The sequence below is a fragment of the Lissotriton vulgaris genome, chromosome 7, assembly GCF_964263255.1.
Source record: "Lissotriton vulgaris chromosome 7, aLisVul1.2, whole genome shotgun sequence".
NCBI classification, from domain to species: Eukaryota; Metazoa; Chordata; class Amphibia; order Caudata; family Salamandridae; genus Lissotriton; species Lissotriton vulgaris.
This window is the reverse complement of record NC_141695.1, coordinates 183,563,361-183,585,834: the sequence shown is the minus strand read 5'-3', so window position 1 is coordinate 183,585,834 and position 22,474 is coordinate 183,563,361. Positions and strand designations below refer to the sequence as shown.

The 22,474-nt window shown below is 46.3% G+C and overlaps 1 protein-coding gene across 3 annotated transcripts in view; it reads left to right on the top strand.

Moving 5' to 3' along the window:
- Positions 1-22,474, top strand: part of LOC147701147 (sialic acid-binding Ig-like lectin 13) — a 506,089-nt gene that overhangs the window by 94,304 nt on the left and 389,311 nt on the right. For all 3 annotated transcript variants that reach the window (XM_086929910.1, XM_086929909.1, XM_086929908.1), the window contains exon 3: positions 19,095-19,475. In XM_086929910.1, coding sequence (XP_086786036.1) covers positions 19,095-19,475 — 381 coding nt within the window. The remainder of the gene's footprint in view (positions 1-19,094; positions 19,476-22,474) is intronic.

Sequence of the window (22,474 nt, the reverse complement as noted above, 5' to 3'; positions counted from 1 at the left end):
AAACAGGGAAGTCCGCTTCTCCGTCGGCCAATGAGTCTCGGATACCAACCGGTTGAACGAGGCTATGTAGGTTAATAAATCCTGTCTGCCCTGCCGTAACTTCAATAACTCCGTATCGCTTGCTTGCATAAAGGCATGCTTAGCAAATAGTCCCCGCATCAACTCCTTGAAAGCCGTATAGTTGTACAGCACTCGGTCACCACTCTCTACCAAGGGAATAGACCACTGAGCAGCGGTGCCAGCCAAATACGAGATAGTGAAAGCGACTTTGGCAGAGTCATCGGGAAAGGCACCAGGCCTGCACATAAAGTGTAGTTGGCACTGGTTCATAAACATCCCGAACTTATCACTGTCCCCAGTAAACCTCTCAGGGGGGGCCAAAGGAACGGGAACAGGGGATGTCACGGTAACTGATAGAGGGGCCCCACTACCACTTGTACTCTGTCCCGCCCCTCCTCCATACTGGAATGTTGCAGGTTGCATAACAGAACCCTGTCCCCTACTTTGTGGCTGTTCTCTGGCCCTCACAGCCCCCAGTACCTGTCTTAAGCCCATGTTTTCCTGACATACGTCCCGCACCTGAGCCTGTAAAGCCGCCAAAGCCCCCATCACATCTTGCATGATAGGGGCAGTAGCGCCCCAGTCCCCTATTTCCACATCCATATCCGTCCGGGCAGTGTGATATTTTGTGGGCTTGTTATTCTGTTGGATTCCTTCCACTCAGCCCACACACTGCTGGAACGAGGTATGTTCCAATCCACTTCCCCGACCCACAGGTTACCAACAAGTTGTTAACTATGAGTGTACCAATGAACCAGAAAAGGGGGTGGAATTTGAGGAGACACCAAGTCTTCCACCCCTGTAGAACGAAGAGTTCACTGCTCCCTCCTCCATGCTTCTGCACCTGGACAAACGAAAAATACACACTTCACAACGTCATACACCTTTCCCAGATACCCCAACAACAGTGACCATGTCCTACCAAATCAATCACATTACACTCACCAGTTGAGGGTACAGGCTTGGCTTCATGAAGGAATAGGTCAACAGGTAATTCAGGACCAAGATAACGTCTCTTGGTAACAGGCAGTAGAACAGTACTAATAGGGTGTCTCTTAACGTCTTGGTATTAGGGGAAAAACATGCCTCTATTTCGGCATGAACAAAAACCCCCTACCCGTTTCAATACAAACGTTAAAACTGTAACTTCGATTGGGACAATGAGTAAGGCTGTCGCAAGCCGTCCATACCAGCACTTGAGATCGGGACCTAATCACGGAATGACCTAAAACGTCATTTCCGCGCACATGACATGGAGCGGTGGGACGAGGAGCAGCGCAAAAGAAAACGAGTTGCCAAAACAAACATCGCGACTCCCCCACACCTTACTGCTCCGAAACAAGTTTCAATGAAGGCACAAGATGGGAGGGGAAATAGCAACCCCTAGAACCCCCCAGCCCAAAACAAGAAAGGGAACCTCACTAAACACCGGGACGGAACAGAAGGCAGGGAAAAGGGACACTAACGAACTAAGGAAGAAGGAGAGGGAAAGACAGGGATTCAGGAGTCCACGACTCGAGCTCCAGAAAGGGATCCACAATTCTCACGAACCCGTGAGAATTGTGGATCCCTTTCTGGAGCTCGAGTCGTGGACTCCTGAATCCCTGTCTTTCCCTCTCCTTCTTCCTTAGTTCGTTAGTGTCCCTTTTCCCTGCCTTCTGTTCCGTCCCGGTGTTTAGTGAGCAACCAGGAACCCAGACATTAACAATAACAAGCACTGACAGTAAGGTTGGACTGACCTATATCCAGAACTGGTAGATCATGTGACAATAGTTCATGGTCACTGAAAGAGGACTAAATCAGGTTCCTAACACCTTGTCGTTTTTGTTTCATAGTTGCTGCGGGGGACCACCCCGCTTATTAGAATCCTAGCGGGTGCCCACCCCGCATTTTGCCTTTATTTTGCGCTCTCTCGAGAGAGCCTACCCTTCATGGCGGCCGAGAACCGAGATCGCAGTCCGTCCGCGGCCCGTCTGGTTGTGGGCGGGGCCACCGGATGTAAGCGGACGTGATGCTGGGAAGTGCAGACGGGGGGCTCCCATGTGAAGTAGAGAGCTTTGCGGTGGCGCCTGATGGGGCAAAGCTCCCAGGAGGGGACCCGGGTGAATCATCAATGGCGGCCGAGGCCGCCAACGGCAGTGCGGGGCTCCCAGGAGTCCAGGGGAGCCCCACAAGAGAAGTACTGCCGCTGCCCGAGTGGATGAGGAGGATGCTGCCGGGACGCCTCCGAGCAGGAACCGGTGAGCACTGGGAGGACTTGTAGGCTCCTCTCCACCCTACCCTGTGCTGTGCTACCCAGCTGCGCCGCAGTTGCGGGCAGCTGCCTCAGGGGGGAACCCGTGGTCATTGAAGGGCCCGAGGGGCCTGTACCTCCCTACTTCCCAGGCACCATAGTGGTGCCCTTTTCAGAGCGGCCCCGGATGGCAGCAGGCCGGTCCAACACTTTGCCCATTATTCCTAGAGCCTGTGCGTGGCTCCAACCTGGGAGCAGAGTTTATTTACCATGCCCCAGTGGGGCCATGTTTATGTGAAAAGCCTCAGAGGGTCCTGCGCTGATCCCCGCACCTAGGGCCATTTTGAGGCACATTGTCGGCGTCTGGGCCACCCCGCTTGTGAGAGGGCTGCCCCACGACAGGGGACATGGTTGTTTTCAGAGCCTAAAGGGCTCCAATGTGCGCCTGATTTGTTCTAGAGCCTAGAGGGTTCCCACCTTTTGGCGCAATCCGTTCTGAGGGCCAGTGAGAGCCCATGCCGCAGTTTTGCTTTTACAGCTGCCCAGCAAGTAGTGGGCAGCTGCACCGTTTAGGCATTTCTTTCAGGGGACATGTGCTTTTAAACCTAGGAGTGAGACGCACTCCTTCGCCCTACCTTGGCCTTCCACAGCTGCGCAGCGCTTAGTGCCAGCTGCAGCGTTTAGGCATCCAGTTCATTGTCCTCAGCTGCCCAGCAAGTAGTGGGCAGCTGCAACGTTTATGTTTTGGCACAGTGGCGCAACTTTGACTTTCGCTGCCTACGCAGCAGCCCTGACTCTCTGGACATAGGGCATTTGAGCCCCTTTTAGATGGGCAGTTGGCTAGGGGGATGGTTACTTTTATAGGGCGCCAAGCCCTAAAGTGATTTATGTGCTAAAGTGATTTATATGCTAAAGTGATTTATGTGCTAATACTTTTGTGTGCTAGAAAATGTATTGTGTGTAGTATGTTTTGCACACGTGGTTAGATAAGGGTTAAGCATAGAAAGTTGTTTTACTTGTTTAGGTTTGTGTTAGGGAGATAATACTTCCCTGTGTGATTTACGCCCCTAGTGTAGTTTTTACTTAGGTGGGGGGGCCTAATGTATTTAGACTTGTGGGATATTGTGCCTGTTATGAGTAATACTACAGGTTGACGCTGAGTATAGTGTCTGCCAGTGATTACTGGCTGTGTTCTAAATTCATTTATATTGGGTGATTACTATCTGATGTGTTTTGGGAATACAAAGGCTATTTTTGATATAACCTTGTGTGGAGTTCCTTTTGTGGGGAGCCTGGGATGTTGCTGCTGGTGGGTGCGTGTGCAGATGCTTTACACATTTCCTCCGGGATAAGCCTTACTGCTCGTGCCATGCTACCAAGGGGGTGAGCAGGGAATATCTTGGCGTTTAACTCCCTTGCCCTGACTAGAGTGGTGGTCTCTGCCTGGGTTTGGCGCAAGCCTCAGCCAACTAGAGACCCCATTTCTAACTGCGGTCTCAAAGGATATCATGTTATCGACTTCAGAAGGATCAACGGCTAATGCAGTCATACAAGATAGGAAGTAGCGCACTGTGGAAAGATCTTCCCATGAGGGGCTTGAACTAGCTAAGCTGTCCAGTCAGCTAGAAGAAGTTGCAGTCCTGCTCCCTCATAGAGTCCACAGTGGGATCACAGGGAGCCTAAGAGAGCTTGAGCAACAATATTTGCTGGTGAGAAACGCCTGAGCTGGCAGACAACATGAAGCCAGCCGCAGAAGACCCCCTGTCTGCAACTCCGGATGTCCCCAGTAAGTGCATTACCCCCTTGAGCAATGTTATTGAGTTTCTCTATTTAGGGCAGTCGTTTTCCCATTTCTTTACTCAATGCACATCCTTCCACCTTTTTAAATGCAAGAGGGAAGCTCCCGCAACCCCTTTCTTAAACCATCCACTGAGAAATTACATCATCAACGTCCACAGCATAAAAGATGCATAAAAGTGATTACTACAGATTCCGTCTGGCCGTATATTTTTTATAACCAGCAAAGCCACAATTTGTAATGTTCAGTCACGTGTTAACTCATAATTCTGCCCTTTGGAGCTGAGACAGATACATGATCTTCTTCCTTTCAGGAAATCACTGAAAACGTTTCTTTTTTTACAATAGTTGATTTTTGTTAGACCATCCTCACGGTCCTGTTAGCCCTTCCTACTGTTTGTAGCGCCGGGACACTCTTCGGAGTAGCTGTGCGCTTTAGAAATCCCTCATAACATAACATAACATAACATTGATGATGAAGGTATTTGAAGCAGAATTACAGGTAGACTGCACTTATAGTCCTTGCTTTCTATTTGGGCAGGCTGCCGGCACCATGAAGGGGGTGACTGGAAATGTGCGTGCACAACCGGACACTGGAGCAGATCCTAACCCTAGTGATAATAATGTTTGTGCTCTATTTGGCAATAGGTGTACAGGACTCCAGACGAAGTCTGGCAATAGCGTCGAGGGCCAGAGATTTGCAGCTGTGTCTGTTCGGGGAGAAGACCCGCTTTCAGGCGCTGCGTGACATTTGGATGATAGATCATTCTTTCCACGATTTAGAGAAAAAAAAAACCTTAGCAACGGCACAACACATAGATAAACGTCACTTCATAGTGAGCGAGCGCTTTCCCTTTCAATGCTGCTGGGCAGCTGCTGTAAAATGTATATCTAAAGGAACGTGTGGGCTCCAGGGACGCACGAGCAAGGCGGAAGTGACGCCTGCTGCCGCCCACAACCATTCTACTGATGCTGACATGCTCGAGGGACTATTTTAAAAACAAGCATGTGCAATGCAATAGAACTCGCATTTACCCGAGCCCTATTGCATTTATAATGGGAGTGTGGGCAGGCAAAAAGGCATTAACGGGAGTGCGGGGTGGTTGGGGCTTGCCCCAGAAGTCATGAACTGTGAAAGGGAACGGAATGAGCCACAGCAACAACATTGTTTTTAAAGTAAAGGGGCTGATAGCCATGGAGGGATACAAATCAGAACATGGCCATCAGGAGGAGGGTTTAACCAGCTAAAAACCAATCCGAAGGCAGCGTTTACCATCTAAGCCAATCCAAAAGATGGACGGAGAGTAGGTGGAGCATAAACTGAGCTCCCCCCACTATAGCGTATACTGCATGCCTCGCAAAGCGATGACAGCGCTTTCGCGCTTCACACTATGCGAGACCTAACAAGCAACTGTGCTATGAATAGAGGCAAGGCAACATGTGGCCTTATAGAATACAAGTTATGTCAACTAGATATGCTGCATGTATCACTTGGTCTCAACTGGTATGATGTAGGGAAAAGGGTACAAAGCAATGCCAAAATGTTGGTTTGCGGTAACCCTTTCACCTTCGTGCCTGCGAAGTGCATGACAATGTGACAACAAGCCCCAGGGTATCCTAAAGGAAGCTAGCCCATCAATCTTTATTCAGCATCAGTGCCATAAAAGTTACCAACAACAGCAACATTAAAATGTCTTAAAAGTACAGTAAAAGCTTTAAAAAACACAGTCAACGTTTTGCAACCCCAGGCTCACAGTACAACGTTTAATTGCACACATTTATCACAAAGCTTCGCACACAGGATAAAGGATAATTGTATAGTCTTAAGGTAAAAGTCATCACAATTCACGTCAATAAAAGAACGCTCATCCGCAGGGCTGATTTAAAATGAAGTTCAAATAGAAATGCACTGTGAATTTACTTTTGAATGTATTGAGCAGGCTTGGATGGACAATCCTAAAAGGTCAATGCAATACAGCAAGTTCAAAGTGTTGAGGCGGCATGACCAAGAGCAAGTCAGCTGAGAATGTGATGATGGGGAGCAGCTAAGCCTAACACCTGTCTGCCAACACATTCATTAGTTGGGTGGCACAGGCACGAGATGGGCAGATCTTAGAAATGGTGCAAAGCAACCATTTATTAAATACTATCTGGCATATTAGTGTGAGGCCAAAAACCAAGCGGGAAGAGCAGGTAGATAACTGACCGGATGCGGGATTAGGGACACATACTCACTCATTCTACAAAAACCTCAGGAGGGTCCACTACATAAACTGAGTAGTGACTCATCTAATATGGGTTGATGCAGCAACAAAATAGACAGTAACAGTCCCTTTCTTAAGGGCTATTGGCAGGCACTTGGATTATGGGTGAAAAGAGTTTGATGCAAAATCTTTGCGCTTTAGGAACCATGCTCTGCCCATAAATGTATCTACTGTGGAGGCAAACAATGGACTATGATCCGACCTTAAGTTTCTTAAGACTTCGGCATGACTCGTGGTGCTCATCTCTGAACAACGGGTCTTATCCAGGACAATCTGTCCGACAAAAGGCAGGTCCAGCAGGGGCGGCTCTAGGGTCATGGTGGCCCTGGGCAGGGAGCATAGGTAGGGGTCCCCGGAAGAGGGGGTCCGGGTGGGGCAGAGCGCGGAGGCCAGTGAAGAGGGGGGGGGGGGGGGGGGTCAGGGGGTTTAGAAGTGGAACTGAGCCGGAGGCCGCCAAATCCCTGCCAGGGGCCGCCACACAAATATGTATCCATCCTCAGAGGTTAAATATATTAAGGGTGTGGTGATGGGGCCCTAGGCCCACATGCTGGAGTAAAGGACGACACAGGACACCAGTTATGTGGTACAACTATGGCCACGAGCACGTGCGCTCGGCCCCTTTTATTGGCAGCGTCACCTGACCCAGTGACGTCTGTGGTGGGTGGGTGATTAGTGTAATACAGGGCTGCAACAACTAGACTGTGTCTTTGCAGAACACTACAAAGGGTATATATTGGTGTGGTGGCCCCCGGGGTTTGGTGGCCCTGTGCAGGTGCACAGCTTGCACATGCCTAAGGCCGGCCTTGGGTCCAGCAAACAGCACCGGTGCTGTTGATTCGTTTGAAACATTGCAAACAGGGCACGGTGAAAGAGATATGGAGGGAGATCACCATTTGACGTAAATATTGAGAGGCAGAGTACCAGTCCTAAACTGAATGTAAAGCGTCTAGTTAGTGGGGTCAGTCATGAAATCCAAGTGAGGTTTACGGGCACTGTAAACATAGTAAATTCGTCAGTGAGTGAACCTCTAATTGAGCTGTTAGCGTCATTCTGGCAACCCAAGATCAATGTAGATCTTTAATTTTTACTTTGGGGGTGAGATGGACAAGAGTCCCACAAGTCCGAAAGCCTTAGCAGATTTAGCAGTTTTTTGTTTTTGTTGAGCCACTCGATTAGAATCTGTCCATTTCCGTAATCTCTCGGAGAGCCTAGGCATAGGGTGAAAGTTCTGGTGTAACTCGCATCCTTCTACAAAACTAGAATCAAGTGATTCTTGCCTTGTCCAAAATTGTCCTTCTTCCCATGTCAAGGTTCAGGGGATAAACCCGGGTAGTGGCTGGTAGCAAAGCAAGCTTTATCTGGAACTTCTTTCAGTTTTTATTTGAACAGCAATATTTTGAAAACCACAGAGCTCGATCAGTTTCATAAATGGCTATTCCCATTGTCTTTGCATCATAGAGTTGTTGAGCTGGAATTATTGGTTTAGTAAATGATGCACTATGGTATTTTAGGATGGCACCCACATTTTTTCTATTTTTAAGTGAAGCCTCATCTATGTGAAGGATACAAGAGAGTTTAGGGGACGACCTGATTCTAAATAATCCAATTTGTCTCCTCTCTCAAGATCACAGCTCCCCAGGAAAATGTTCTTTCTAAAAGACGTTTGCTGATTAAGGGACATGTGCTTTGTTTTAGATAAGTTAACCACCAATCCTCCCATGGTGCAAAATTTGATGAATCGATTTACCAAGCGCGGATATTCACTTGGAGTCTGCAATATGAATAGAGTTTCGTACATGAAGATTAAGGTGGGAGATCTCGTGCAAGCAATTGATGGGGTTTCAATGGGGTATGCTGACAAAAAGTGGAACGCATCGTTTAAGTATGAATAGAACAGAGTGGGGGCCAGGTCACCCCCTGTCAGATGCTCATCTTGATTGGTATGGGGTTTGTAAGTTGTCCCTGGTCCCCCCCACATTATGCTAACATGGTTGTCCTTGTGAAGGAAGGAAGCTATCTTATCTCAATGGTATCTACAGCCATTCAGAGACTAGAGGTGGGCATGATCATCTCACTCCTTTACATATGCTAGTGTCTAACAATGAATCTGTCCATCACTAAAGGCAACTCTTAACCTGGCTGAAAACATACAAACAAAACAAAACCCATAATAAATAGTGCATCAGACGACAAATCAAGCAAGAAATCTGTGGCTCCACTGCTGATTTGAAACACAGGAAAAGCCAAATGAGCTCAGAGTCAGTAAGATATCTTGGCATGGGTGTAATTTTGCTGAAGGTGAAACAGTTTAATTCTCCACTGCTTTTGCCTCCTTTGATAATTCGTTATCTATATATCCACATATAGATCAGCAACAGGCTGTTTCAATAACAATAAAAAGTTTCAGAACAGATCTATTATATCTGCAGTAAAGGGTAACAGCTAAAAAGCAAGGTATAACCAGGGCATGGCAGAAAGTCTTTGGAATTCCTCATCTCATTCTCCTTTACAAAAAGGAAAGCCCTCCTTCTTGTAATCTTGACTGACATAGTCTGCAATGCCTATTTAATTACTTTACCCACCAGCAGAAGTTGTTACTCAATGTTCCCTCCTAATTATGTGTGAGAAAAGGCCCCTTTTTGCATGTTTACCCCCATTTTCTCCAAAACATTTTTGCTGGTGTTTGGATTCTTTACAATGGGGCACTTCTGCCCAGTACTCAGTGTATGCGCTCTGACCCCTAAAATGTGTAAAAAGTGTCCAATAACTGATTGGTATATTTAACTCTCCAGTGTGGCCATAGTATGTGGCGTGAAAACTACAGCCATGGCATGGAAAGTTTAATGGCAACTGTTGACTGTAGCATTTATTGTTTCCTTTGATCTGGATGATACAATGTTCTTTGTTATATTGCTACTTATATGAATGTTACTCTCTCATATGTGTGCCTAGGACCCTGTTTTCTTTATTCGAGTTCAACAGTAGGGAAGGTGTTGGATAGTGGAGGGGTAAAATTTACTATTTCCACACCAGTGAGTGCAACAGTATGGAATGTGTTGGATGGCAGAGGGGTAACAATTACTATTCCTACTCCAGTGAGTGCAACAGTAGGGAAAGTGTTGGATTGCGGATGGGCAAAAATCTCACTGCGGTCAGTTCAAAATAAATATATATATATATATGTATTAACAACAACAGTAATATTTAAAAAAACAAAATAAATGTAAAAATATATAAATATGTTAAAATGTAAAATACAAATCTAGTTAGTGTTAAATTAAAAAAGAACATATTATAATGTTAAATACATATAACAAATACCTACGAATAGTATATTAAATCAAATAAAAAATAATTTCCAAACGAAAATTTTCAATAAGAAATAAATTATTTAGGAACAAAAAAATTAATTATTACATTAATTTACTTTTTTTTAATTTCTACCCTCTAACACCACACAATTCACAACTAAATTAAAAAAGTACTTCCTTAATTAACATAATTAATACCAATGAAATAAATATTACTAAATAAAAAGCAAGTTAAAACTCATAAAAATTAATTGGCTTCCCACACTTTACCCCTATAATTTCCACAACCCCCAGTTACAATTAAACAGTAAAAGATATTACATAATTAAAACCTGTTTTCAATTAAAAAACTAGCAGTAAGTAAAATTATTGTACTCCCCACACTGTACCCCTATAACAGTAAAACCCACACACAAAAATATAATTAAATATCAATTCACCTAATTAAATATCAATTCCTTAATTAATATTAATGATCAACTAAATATTAATTAATTAAACATAAATTACTTCCCACCCTTTTCCCCTATAAACCCCATAACCCGCACCTAAAATTAATTACACAATTTTAATAATTCATTTTCAATCAATTAATGAATATCAATTAACAACTAATAATGAATTACTCATAACTTGCTTACCACTCTTTACCCCTATAAACCCCACAACCTGCACCTAAAACAAATTACACAATTACCATAATGAATTCCCAATAAATTAGTTAATTTTAATTAATAACCAATTAATAATTTCAAATACATTACTTTCCACAATTAACACTATAAAATCTTAAATAAAAAATACTAATAAATACAAAATAATCATTCATTTATTATATTTAAATTACTTCTCACCCTATTCTCCTATAAACCCACATCCCATTATGTAACTAAAAAACACAAAATTTACTTAAAATACAATTGATAATTGCTACAAATGTAACACATATATTAAAAAACATAAACAATACTTTCACAAAAAACACACATCACATACATTCAAAATATTAACTGAAATTCATAACACTAATTAATAAATCGTTATTTTAAACACCTATATTTGCAAATGATATTAATGTCTTCGATATTTCATACCTTAAATTCAAAATTCTTGACCTCAATATTCTTGCTGTTGATATTTCTGTGTCACGATATTTCCAAATCGAATTTTGTGCAAGTCGACATTTCCAGCTCGATATTCTGAATACCATTTTGTGGGAACCACAGTCATGGAGAGGAGGAATAAATGCACACTAATGCTAATGTGATGGAGGAATGGTGAGATAATGAAGCATTGGAGAGTCAGCCCAGCACTTGGCCGGGTAGTGAAGAAGGACGTTTTGTTATCATACAGTGATGCCACCCTCCTGTGAGCAAGGGAGCAGCCCTGGCAGCTTTGATGCAGGTAGAGGACCAGGTTTCCAACCCATTAAAGATAATGATGTGAGGGGTGGAAAGACAGAGAACCAGCCCATTACAATTTTGCTGCAGAGCACCTGTGAGCCAAAAATTCCAACAAAAAAGTTTCAGCAAAACCCTTTGCAGCAGATGTACTAACATTAAACACTAGGTTTGCTGAGCAAAAGTTATGCACACAGGGTCAATGTGTAGAATTAAGGAAAGTAGGTGTAGGGCAAAGTAGTGCTATGCACTACTTTTGTGCTGATTTACGCACGGGGTTCATCATGGATGGAACATGGGGGATCTTGTGCAACCACACACGGATTTTGATGCAAAGCCCTTTCAACTAATATTTGTAGAAAGGGCTTTGCACGAAAAAAATACACTTGATTGAGGCTGGTGACAATTTGGAGAATGTATTTTATTTCTCTGAGCCTGTCAAACCTTGCATGTGTGCTGCCCTGTACAGCACGCTGAGAAAGTGAGGAAAGGTGAACTGTCTTTAGGCATGTTATTCTGTACAGCAAGGGTATAAAACCTAGAGTTGACATCACCCGCACATCCTCGCATGCATGGAGTGTGTAGTAGATATAGCGCTGTCCTGGTCTCTCCCATTGGTTGCTGCGCCGCGTGAACGGTAATAAATCTGCCCCTTTATTTCCAGGAAGGGGCTGCCACTAAAGGATGCTTCTGCAGGACTCCTAAGCAAAAACAAACTGCAGCCGCAAATGTTTTTGGAAAGGGGCGACCATTCGGTCCCCCCGAACGTATGGCGGAGTACCACGATCCCCCCGGGAAGCCATCTTGGGCGGGAGGCGAGTCTCGGCTGGTATGCCCGAAGCGGCGTAGCCGGGGAGCGCTTTTTTCCCGCCCTGGAGTGGGCTGGCCTAGACACTGACGCGGACTGCCACGCCCTTCGGGCAGGCAGGGGCGGGTTTACGCCCGCCCTGAAGGCGGATAAAAGGAGCAACAAGCCAAGAAAGCATCCTCTTGTTCCTGTGCTCTGAAGCTGCACCTCCTCGCTGCACGTGAGCTCGAGACGGAACGAAGAGCCAATTTTGAGCGTGGTAATCTTTCTTTTTTGTCTTACAGATACTCTGTCTGAGAATGCCCAAGACAGTCGGAAAGCGAGTGACTACCGATCAGATGCTCCGTATGCTCATGAAAGAAGTAACCGATCTGAAGAAGCAGATGGCGGCTAAAGATGGGGAAGGTGGACCGAAACGACCTTTGTCGGGAGCAGCTCCCGGAGGGAAAGGCAAGAGGTCCAGAAGGGGAGCATCTGGGGGGGACAACCCGGTTCCCGATACCCCACTTGAAGAGCCAACTCCAGTGCCGAGGGAGGGGAATCCGATTCCCGTGGGGGTCACTCCTGTGTCCGGGGAGGATATGCCTCCTGAGTTAGCAGCACAATTGGCAGCGTGGTTGGGGAAAGATAGCGAGGGCGCCACGGCTGACGACGCACGGGTGTTAATGAAACAACTGCGTGAAACTAGGGAGGCGGTGAAGGCACCAGCGCCAGTTACTCCGCTGTCTCCGGCGGTGGAAAAAGCAACAGGATCAGGTCCAGCGGCAGATGCAGCTTCTGGTTCAGGTAAGCGGCCATTGCCGATTGCGAGGGAGGGGTCTGCACCTTCACGAAGGGAAAAGGTGGGTCAGCATGTTCCTCTGGCAATTAAGGAAAAGATGTGGGCAGATGAGTATGTAAACATTTTCTCTTTGCTTACCGACCATTATGAGATGGAGCATGTTAAGAGCCAAAAGGAGCTCATGCATCCGAGTGTTTGGCGCGCAAAGATGGCCGCCTTTAAGGTTGACAAAAACATTGGCACTTGGGGCAGGGCATGGGGAATCTTTACCTCCATCATGGGCGAACGTAGGCCCGAGTTACTGACCGAATTGCCTATTTATCAGTCACGGATCATGGAGTATTATGGATCATATGGGGGCAATCAGTGGTTCTGTTACGATAATATTTTTTAGAAAAGCGAAAGAACACGACAAAAACTTGACTTGGGATTGTTACGACTCTGTTTCGTGGTCAAAAATGGAGAGTACAGGTATGTTGAAGGTACCATTGGTAGGGAGTAGCGGGGGCGAATCCTCCCGCCAATATGCTGGGACACCCTTTCGATCGGGTACAGGTAACGACTACCACTCGAAGCCGAACGGCAACGCAGGTAAAAGGGGGATTTGTTGGAATTTTAACAGGGGTAAATGTACGAGGCCCCAGGGGTCATGCAAGTTTAGACACGAATGTGGAGGGTGTGGGCAACCATCCCATCCTGAGTCCATGTGCAGAGCCAAAACGGGTGATAACGGTGGTAGGGGAAGCGCTAAACAGGTCTGAAATGGTCCGAGGGGCGCCTTTACCTACTCCGATTGATTCCATGGCAATGATTCCTTGGCTCAACGAATACCCGGATCATGCTTCCGCTGGGGTGTTGCGGAACGGGTTTTCATATGGTTTCCGCATCCCAGTGGGGGATTTTCAGGGTGTAGAAAAATGTAAGAACCAACTGTCGGTCTTGCAACATACGACCGTGGTACAGGAAAAGATTGGGAAGGAGGTTACTCGAGGTCGAGTCGCCGGTCCATTTGATGTGCCACCATGTGCTAACTTTGTTTGTTCCCCTTTGGGGGTGGTCCCCAAGAAGGACCCGGGTGAGTTTCGGCTGATACATAATCTATCAGCCCCACGTGGTCTGTCCGTGAATGATGCGATAGACCCGGAAGTGTGTTCGGTGCGGTACGCATCCTTCGATGAGGCCGTTGCCATGTTGAATCGCCTAGGGCCCGGTGCGCTGATGGCAAAATCTGATATTGAGTCAGCGTTCCGGTCGCTCCCGGTACACCCAGGCGATCAGCGTCTCCTTGGTTTCATGTTTCAGGGTCATTATTACATGGATAGGTGTATGCCAATGGGATGCTCTATATCTTGTGCCTACTTTGAAAAGTTCAGTGGTTTTCTGCAATGGGTCTTCACAAAGAGGACGGGTTTTCAACATGTTATGCATTATCTCGATGACTTTTTGTTTCGGGGGGCAGCCGGGGATCCAGAATGTGGACAGGCGTTGAATGAATTTTGTGTCTTAATGAAGCATTTTGGTGTGCCATTGGCACCAGGTAAGACTGTGGGTCCCTCGACTTGCCTCGAGTTCCTTGGGATCGAGCTCGATTCAGAGGAAGGTTGTTTTCGATTGCCAAGAGAAAAGGTGTTAAGATTCAGGGCATCCCTGGAAACGTGTATTAGTGAGTCTAAGGTCAAACTGCATCAATTGCAACAATTGGTGGGCCAGCTGAATTTTGCCCTGAGAGTAATGCCGATGGCCCGCCCCTTTTCCCGCTCGATCGCTCAGGCCATGGTCGGCCTGAAGGAGGGTCATCATCGCACGAGGCTATCGGCAGAGGTTCGCCAGGACATGCGCATTTGGTTGGCATTTCTGGCGGAGTTCAATGGCCGAATCGTCTGGAATAAACCGGCGGTGTCCTCCGAGGAGCTGGGGCTGTGGACAGATTCGGCTGGGAGCATTGGCTTTGGTGCCATATTCGGCACACAATGGTCGGCTCAAAAATGGCCGTTATGGTGGCATGAGTGTGGGCTGACAAGTAACATTGCCTTTCTTGAACTTTTTCCCATTCTGGTGGCCCTGAGAACTTGGCCTGTGGGATTCAGAGATCACTCTGTGGTGTTTTGGTCTGATAACATGACCGTGGTTGAGTGTATCAATAGCCAGGCAGCACGATGCAAATGGATTCTGAGATTGCTCAAAGAAATTGTGTTATTGTGTATGCAATTGAACGTGCTATTCAGGGCAAGACATGTGCCGGGGGTAAAGAATCAAGCGGCTGATGCGCTTTCTCGTTTTCGTATGCAGGCCTTCTGGGGTTTTCTGCCCGCAGCGGACCCGGTGGCGGCACCCTTTCCCGAAGCTCTCTGGTCTCTCGGTGCCCCGAACTACAGAACCTTGTGGGAGAGAGTTTAGCACCCAGGACAAGGAAGGCATATAAAGGGGCGTTCCGATCCTATTGGGCCTTTTTGGGGGCTGCTAGGGGAGGGCTTTGGGGACAGGAAGAGCGAGTAGTAAACTTTCTGCTGTCTTTACATCAGGCAGGCAAATCAGTGGCTACGGCCCAGAGGCCTCGGGCCGCCATTTCCTTTATGGCAAGGGCTCATGGGATCCAGGACCCAACTGCGTCTTTCGTTGTACAAAAAGCGCTACGTGGGTGGCAACGCCTTGAGGGTCGCAGAGTAGATGAAAGGCGCCCGATAGGTCTGGATAGGTTGGCTCTGTTGTTATCAGTACTTCCTGCAACGTGTTCATCCCAGTATGAAACAGTGTTATTCCGAGCCGCTTTTGTGCTAGCATTCCATGGGGCTATGTGGGTAAGCGAACTAGTGGCAAAGAATAAGCAGGATACCATGGGGGGCCTGTGCCGAGAGCACGTTCAGGTCAGGGGGGAGACAATGACTGTCTCGTTTGTCAGGTCCAAGACCGATCAGGGTGCGATTGGGGACTGCATAATCATTCAGAGGATCCCCGGGTCTTCCATGTGCCCTGTGGTGTGCGTAGAGGAATATTTAACGCGAAGGGTGGCATCATGGGGGGGGACCTTGTTGAGACACGCTGACGCCACCCCACTGACGAGGTTTCAGTTTCAGCGGGTGCTTGCGATGTCGATTTCGGCCGCGGGCTTGAACCCCGGCGAGTTTGGGACCCATTCCTTTCGGATAGGGGCTGCTACAGAGGCTACAGCCAGGGGTCTGAATGTTGAACAAGTAAAACGTGTGGGGCGTTGGTCCTCAAACTGTTATAAGAGGTATGTGCGGTTGCACATGTTGTGAAGCTGTAATGATGTACTCACGCTTCTTGTTTTGTTTGGTTTTCAGTTGCGCAAGCCTACGAGGCGGGGCGGACTGTGCAGTCGACCCGACACCGGGGGGCCAGCGGTCAGACATCACCGGCTGTGAAAAAGGAGGTGTGGGTCGTAGGCCACTCATACGTGAGGCGTGCCGCGGACGTATTCAAAGCAGGTGACATGATTCACGTGGCTGGGGAATACGGGTACAGTGTGTCCTTCTACGGAAAGGGCGGGCTCTGTATTGACCAGTTTCGATCATTTTTTGAGGATTTGTTAGGGCGGACGAGGTCACCGCCGTCTGTAGTCATAGTACATCTTGGGGGCAATGATTTGGTGACCACTGGTAGACGACTCCTTCTTGAGGCGATGCTTTCCACGGTAAGTTGGTTGGCGAGAAGAGTTCCAGGGTGCACAATTGCATGGTCCCATATGATCCCACGGAAAGTGTGGCGGGGGGCTCTTTCGGTTTCTGCTCTGAACCATTCAGTAAGGAAAATTAATAATAAAGTGAGTAGATTGTTCCGTTCAAGTACACTGCATTCTATTTCGCATGGTTGTATTAAAGGGGACAGTATGTATTTGGGGGATGGTGTCCATTTGTCCCGGATGGGGAACGAGGTACTCATAGGAGACCTGATAGCTTGGCTAAAGACTATATGACATGACCTTTTAGGCAGGAGTGTTGTGGGGGGTCCGGATAGCCGGTCAACTATCCGGCCTGTGGCGGTAAGGTCATGATCAGTGAGCAGTAATTGGAAGATCCCTATGGGTGGGCGCCACCCATTACGGATGGGAGCGCTCGGGGGAGGTGGCCATTGGCCCCTCAACGGGGAGGCGGTCCCTTCTAAGGAAGGGCCGCCGAAAGGAAAGGAAAGGCGGTCAAGGCCCCTTCCTGGGTAGGAGGGGCTACAGCCCCCTCCTGGGGAATTTCCCGGGGCCAGGACATCTGCGACGGCAGATGTGGTAAGTTGTGTGGGGTTTGGGAGGGGGTCTACGCTACCTTCTAGATACCTCACACGAGTCCTCGGACGACCTTTAAATGGCGTCGAGTCTATTGGGCCCCCGTCAAGTCAAGGGAAATTGGTAGATGCACTTGAGGTACACCTCTGTGCGGTCGCCCCTCACAAGTGAGGGGGATATTTCTGGTTAGGGATCTTGACACCGGTTACGACCTTGCCGTTGGCCCTTAAACGTTAGGATGTACAATTTCAAGTTAAAATGTTTTGTAGGATGTTAGTTCGGCTAGGAGAACCTTTGTATTAGAGAATATGTTAAGGTTAGCCAAACACCGCAATGTGGAAATGAAATTGTACATAATATGAAACTGTTATTTTAATGTTTTAATTTTGTTTCATATTTTAATAAATACGGCCGGGAGGGTCACTCCCTCCCGTCTTCCAAAAGTCAGAACTGTTTCCGGTTTCCCATCCTTGGGGATTGTGTTGAGAGGGGGTGGCGGGTATCTCAGCTATATGGAAAGGGGCGACCATTCGGTCCCCCCGAACGTATGGCGGAGTACCACGATCCCCCCGGGAAGCCATCTTGGGCGGGAGGCGAGTCTCGGCTGGTATGCCCGAAGCGGCGTAGCCGGGGCGCGCTTTTTTCCCGCCCTGGAGTGGGCTGGCCTAGACACTGACGCGGACGGCCACGCCCTTCGGGCAGGCAGGGGCGGGTTTACGCCCGCCCTGAAGGCGGATAAAAGGAGCAACAAGCCAAGAAAGCATCCTCTTGTTCCTGTGCTCTGAAGCTGCACCTCCTCGCTGCACGTGAGCTCGAGACGGAACGAAGAGCCAATTTTGACCCACCCACCAGCCCCTGAGGACAGCAAGTGGTTTTTTGAATAAAGTTTGATGTGGTAACGCTAATTCTTGCAGGTTGGGATGATTATCGTGATAACTTTTGAATATGCAATAAAGAATGGTCAATTGGTAATATGTTTTGCAAATAAAGTAATTCTGCACTAGTGTTGATCAGTAATCATGCTTTTTTAGTAATTCGTAAATTGTTACTGTCTTTTAGTAATTTAGTCATCTAGTAAGTTAGTTAGAATTGTCGTATTTATTTCGGTCGGGCGGTAAGGTCATGATCGGTGAGCAGTAATTGGAAGATCCCTATGGGTGGGCGCCACCCATTACGGATGGGAGCGCTCGGGGGAGGTGGCCATTGGCCCCTCAACGGGGAGGCGGTCCCTTCTAAGGAAGGGCCGCCGAAAGGAAAGGAAAGGCGGTCAAGGCCCCTTCCTGGGTAGGAGGGGCTACAGCCCCCTGCTGGGGAATTTCCCGGGGCCAGGACATCTGCGACGGCAGATGTGGTAAGTTGTGTGGGGTTTGGGAGGGGGTCTACGCTACCTTCTAGATACCTCACACGAGTCCTCGGACGACCTTTAAATGGCGTCGAGTCTATTGGGCCCCCGTCAAGTCAAGGGAAATTGGTAGATGCACTTGAGGTACACCTCTGTGCGGTCGCCCCTCACAAGTGAGGGGGATATTTCTGGTTAGGGATCTTGACACCGGTTACGACCTTGCCGTTGGCCCTTAAACGTTAGGATGTACAATTTCAAGTTAAAATGTTTTGTAGGATGTTAGTTCGGCTAGGAGAACCTTTGTATTAGAGAATATGTTAAGGTTAGCCAAACACCGCAATGTGGAAATGAAATTGTACATAATATGAAACTGTTATTTTAATGTTTTAATTTTGTTTCATATTTTAATAAATACGGCCGGGAGGGTCACTCCCTCCCGTCTTCCAAAAGTCAGAACTGTTTCCGGTTTCCCATCCTTGGGGATTGTGTTGAGAGGGGGTGGCGGGTATCTCAGCTATATTAAAACTGATCAACCATCGCTGAGTTTTGTTTATTAATCTTTACATGTTGTTGCTCTTCATTGTAAAATTACAGCGATCATTGCTTGAACAGCCCCCTAATGATATGCAGCCACGTGTGTCCTCTAGTCTCACTTGCCTCTATCCTTCAAACGGGGCGGGCCTCTCTGATTTCTGGCTTCCTCGCTACTCTTCTGTTTCCGTCTGGTTCCTGTATTATAACCCACTGTCCCCCAGCCTCTTTCATACATCAGCGTTCTGTGTTTCTAGTTTCTCCTCTTCCCTTCAGTTCCCTCCATTAGTTCACATTGTTATACCCTCTGACCCGCTGCTCTTCTCTCCACAGGAGTCCTCGGTGCCCATAAAGATTATACATTGACCGCCCCCTGGTACGTCACAGCTCAGGAAGGCCTGTGCGTCCTCATTCCCTGCCAGTTTAACTACGAGACGCCTTGGTCTGCTGGGAGCCCCCGCGGATACTGGTTCTTTTATGGTGACAGCGGGGACGACCCGGCCGTGGCTTCAAACGATGAGAACAAAGAGATCCGCGCGGACACCAGAGGGCGCTTCAGACTGGCGGGAGATGTGACGAGAAAGTACTGTTCCCTCAGTATCAATGACGTCAGGAAATCGGATGCAAGAAACTACTACTTCCGATATGAACACGGTGGATACTCAACAGTTAAATATTCTTATACACGATACCTAGTGCGACTTACGGTTGTAGGTGAGTCACATCTGAAGGCCACACTGGTTCTAAATTGAGTTTATTGTCGTATACCGGGCACACGTCAATGCTTGACACACAGTAAGGACAACAGACATGAACACAACAGAACAAAAATATTGACAGCTCTTTTTGTGGTTCATGTTATGTAAGTCACAGAGAAGAAGATGGTGCTGCCGATAAAGTGTAATTGGTACTAGGTCTACACATACAGATCACCTCGTTAGGAACAGAGGGGAAGCGCAAAATACTTGTAGGTTGGATGAATGATACATGTGTCACAGCAAACTGGAAGTAACATGGTGTTCCTGCATTATTAATTTGGTGACAACACATCACTCCACAGTCCACTGTGTGCATTAGCACAGCTGGTGCTACTTCTGGTGTTTAAAACATGGAATTCCACTCAAACCACTGCTTACACTTCACCTCCCACCGAAGGATATATTTGTGGCAGTACGCAGTATATTGGAGGGCACACTTACTAACTATTTGTGCCAGGCTTACAACACAAAGTGATATAAATTCTTAATTTGGGATTTGATTACAGCACCAAACTTCATGTTGGTGGAAAGTAGCACTAGAGTAAAGCAATGTGGCTTTGCATCAAGGAGGGTGGGGGGTGTCCCATGGATGGTACAAGGGCATTCCTGTACATCCACCAATGATTTTTAATGCCTGTCTCTATCAAGTATCATTTATAGATAGGACTTTGCACCAAAACAACCACTCTTTGAAGCTTGCTTGAGAAAATGTTTTTATTTCTCCAAGCATATTCCAGTTCTTTAAGACAAAATCTATGGTTGACATCATGCACACACCTTTGCATTATGGTGCAAGGGTGTGTGTTCTGGCACATGCCAGCCTAAAGTGCAGCCACACTTCGAGAGCGGAAAACTGCTCAATGTTTTAGAAGTTATGGCACGGTTCTGTGCATCAAACAGACTTTGCATGTTGTCAGAGTTGCATGAAACATTAGTGAACCTGCCCATGGGCACAGTAAGAGATTACACATGTCTGCTGTTATCAGGGAGTAAAAACTGTCACATATTCCATTACAGGAGCCCACAATTAACACTATTTATCGTCCAGACAAAGCACTGTGTATCACTTCATTCAGATATGGGTCACAGTTTTATAATGGCTGAAAAATCAATCTGACTCTATTTGCCAATAGACCCTAATAAGAGTTGAGCACAAACTGCACCAGCTTGGTTTTAAACCAGGGAATTAGCTTGGCTTTATCTAATGCTAGGTGTATTTGCTAAATGTTGTAAATACGATCCGTAAATGTACAAAAAGGATGAGAAAGAGTTTGTGATCATGAAAGTGTGTATTTTTTTGCAGCCTTCATACATTTCTGCAAAGCCTGCACAAGGTGCTTAAAGGCGGAGAAGTTGTATGCAGATAATGTTTTAAGGTTCCATACTACATCTTGTTATCATTTTGTACAGGAGTGTCATTTGGTGTAGTTTTCTCTCATGCAGTAATAAGGCGCAGCATGTTTCTGCTGGAACTAACTACTACTATGGCAACTACTACTACCGCCAGTACTTATACTAAAATACCATTAAGTCGCAGGTAAAGTGAAGGTGTGAAATGCCACAAAAGCCAATAATCACGCAGTAAGTAAACTTTGCAGTCTCCGCTTGCATGATTACATTTCACAAGAAGCTCTAGATACTGCTCATGGTTTGCCTCTTTTTAAGTTCAGAAAAAGTTTATTGAAAGAAATAAGGGTGTCAATATATAGTTCACAATATTAGATGCATGTCAATACAAAGTAATTTGCTGCTGAAAAGTTACATTAATCGGACTCGAGAAAAAAATAGATAGAATGAAATGGTAAAAGTAAGTTATGGACAACATTGGAATATCAAATATTTTAGGAACAGTTGAGAGTTCAAGGGGGTTTTATAACTTCTTGTTGAGTTGGTTGTAGCTGGAAAGATCGTCTGGCACTTGCGTCAAGGTATATTATAACCGGAGACCACAAATTGAGGCGTTTTGTTGCCATGTGTATGGGATATACAAAGGAGGTATCCAACCTCTGATTGTGGCAAACAGCATATCACCAAGCCTTTAAAGAGATTTTTGTAAAGTCCTTCCAATTTGCAGTGATTTGTCAAAATGCTTCCGCTAAAAGCAAATCAATACTTTTAACATTAAACGTGCCATTCTCCCACTAAGATGAGAGACTTCCTAGGAAAATATGAGTAGAAGAAAAAAAAAATGTAGTTCCAAAAATCAGGTTGATTTGCAACCATACTTGTTACCAGAAATTATATACAATAGGACAAGAAAATAACAATGACATAAATCAGCATTTGGGGAGGAACATGTCCAACAAGCATCTGGTACAGTCATACATTTTTTGCTTAAGGCATTCGGTGTTAATAACAGACTGTTATAAACAAAAAACAGCAGTTGCGTTGTATTAGCTGCTCTGGATGATTTACGTATCTTGGTCGATAAGCTGTTCCATAACGACACTGGCCAAGATAACACAAAATCTCGTTCCCATGCCTCTTCTATTTTGGATTTCTGCCTAACAGTATTATTGCCATGTAAATACCTGTATATAATGGAAGCTTTGGGTGTAGTTTTTAACAAGGTGTGAAGTTGTAAAGAAGGGTCTGGTGTGATGGAAATAGTAGGTGCAGTAGATAATTGGGTGCATGTATCCATCACAGCTTTCTTAAGTAGACTATATTTATGGATAAATGAGGCAGGCAAATTGAATGATTGACTAAGTGAGGAACAAGGTACGTATCTGATTGTGAGAGTAACTGATGGATCCATATTAATCCTCTCTGACGCCAAGTCTTCCAATAGGATGATTTATTTTGATTATTTAGATTTTTGTTATGCCAAATTGTTGAGTTGATGAAGGAATCTATGGTGCTATGAGCAGTGAGAGATTCAGAGACTAAGAGTTTAGAGGTCATTTTGATTATGGGAGTAGATAAGACCTGTGGTTTACATGAGAAGAAAAGTAT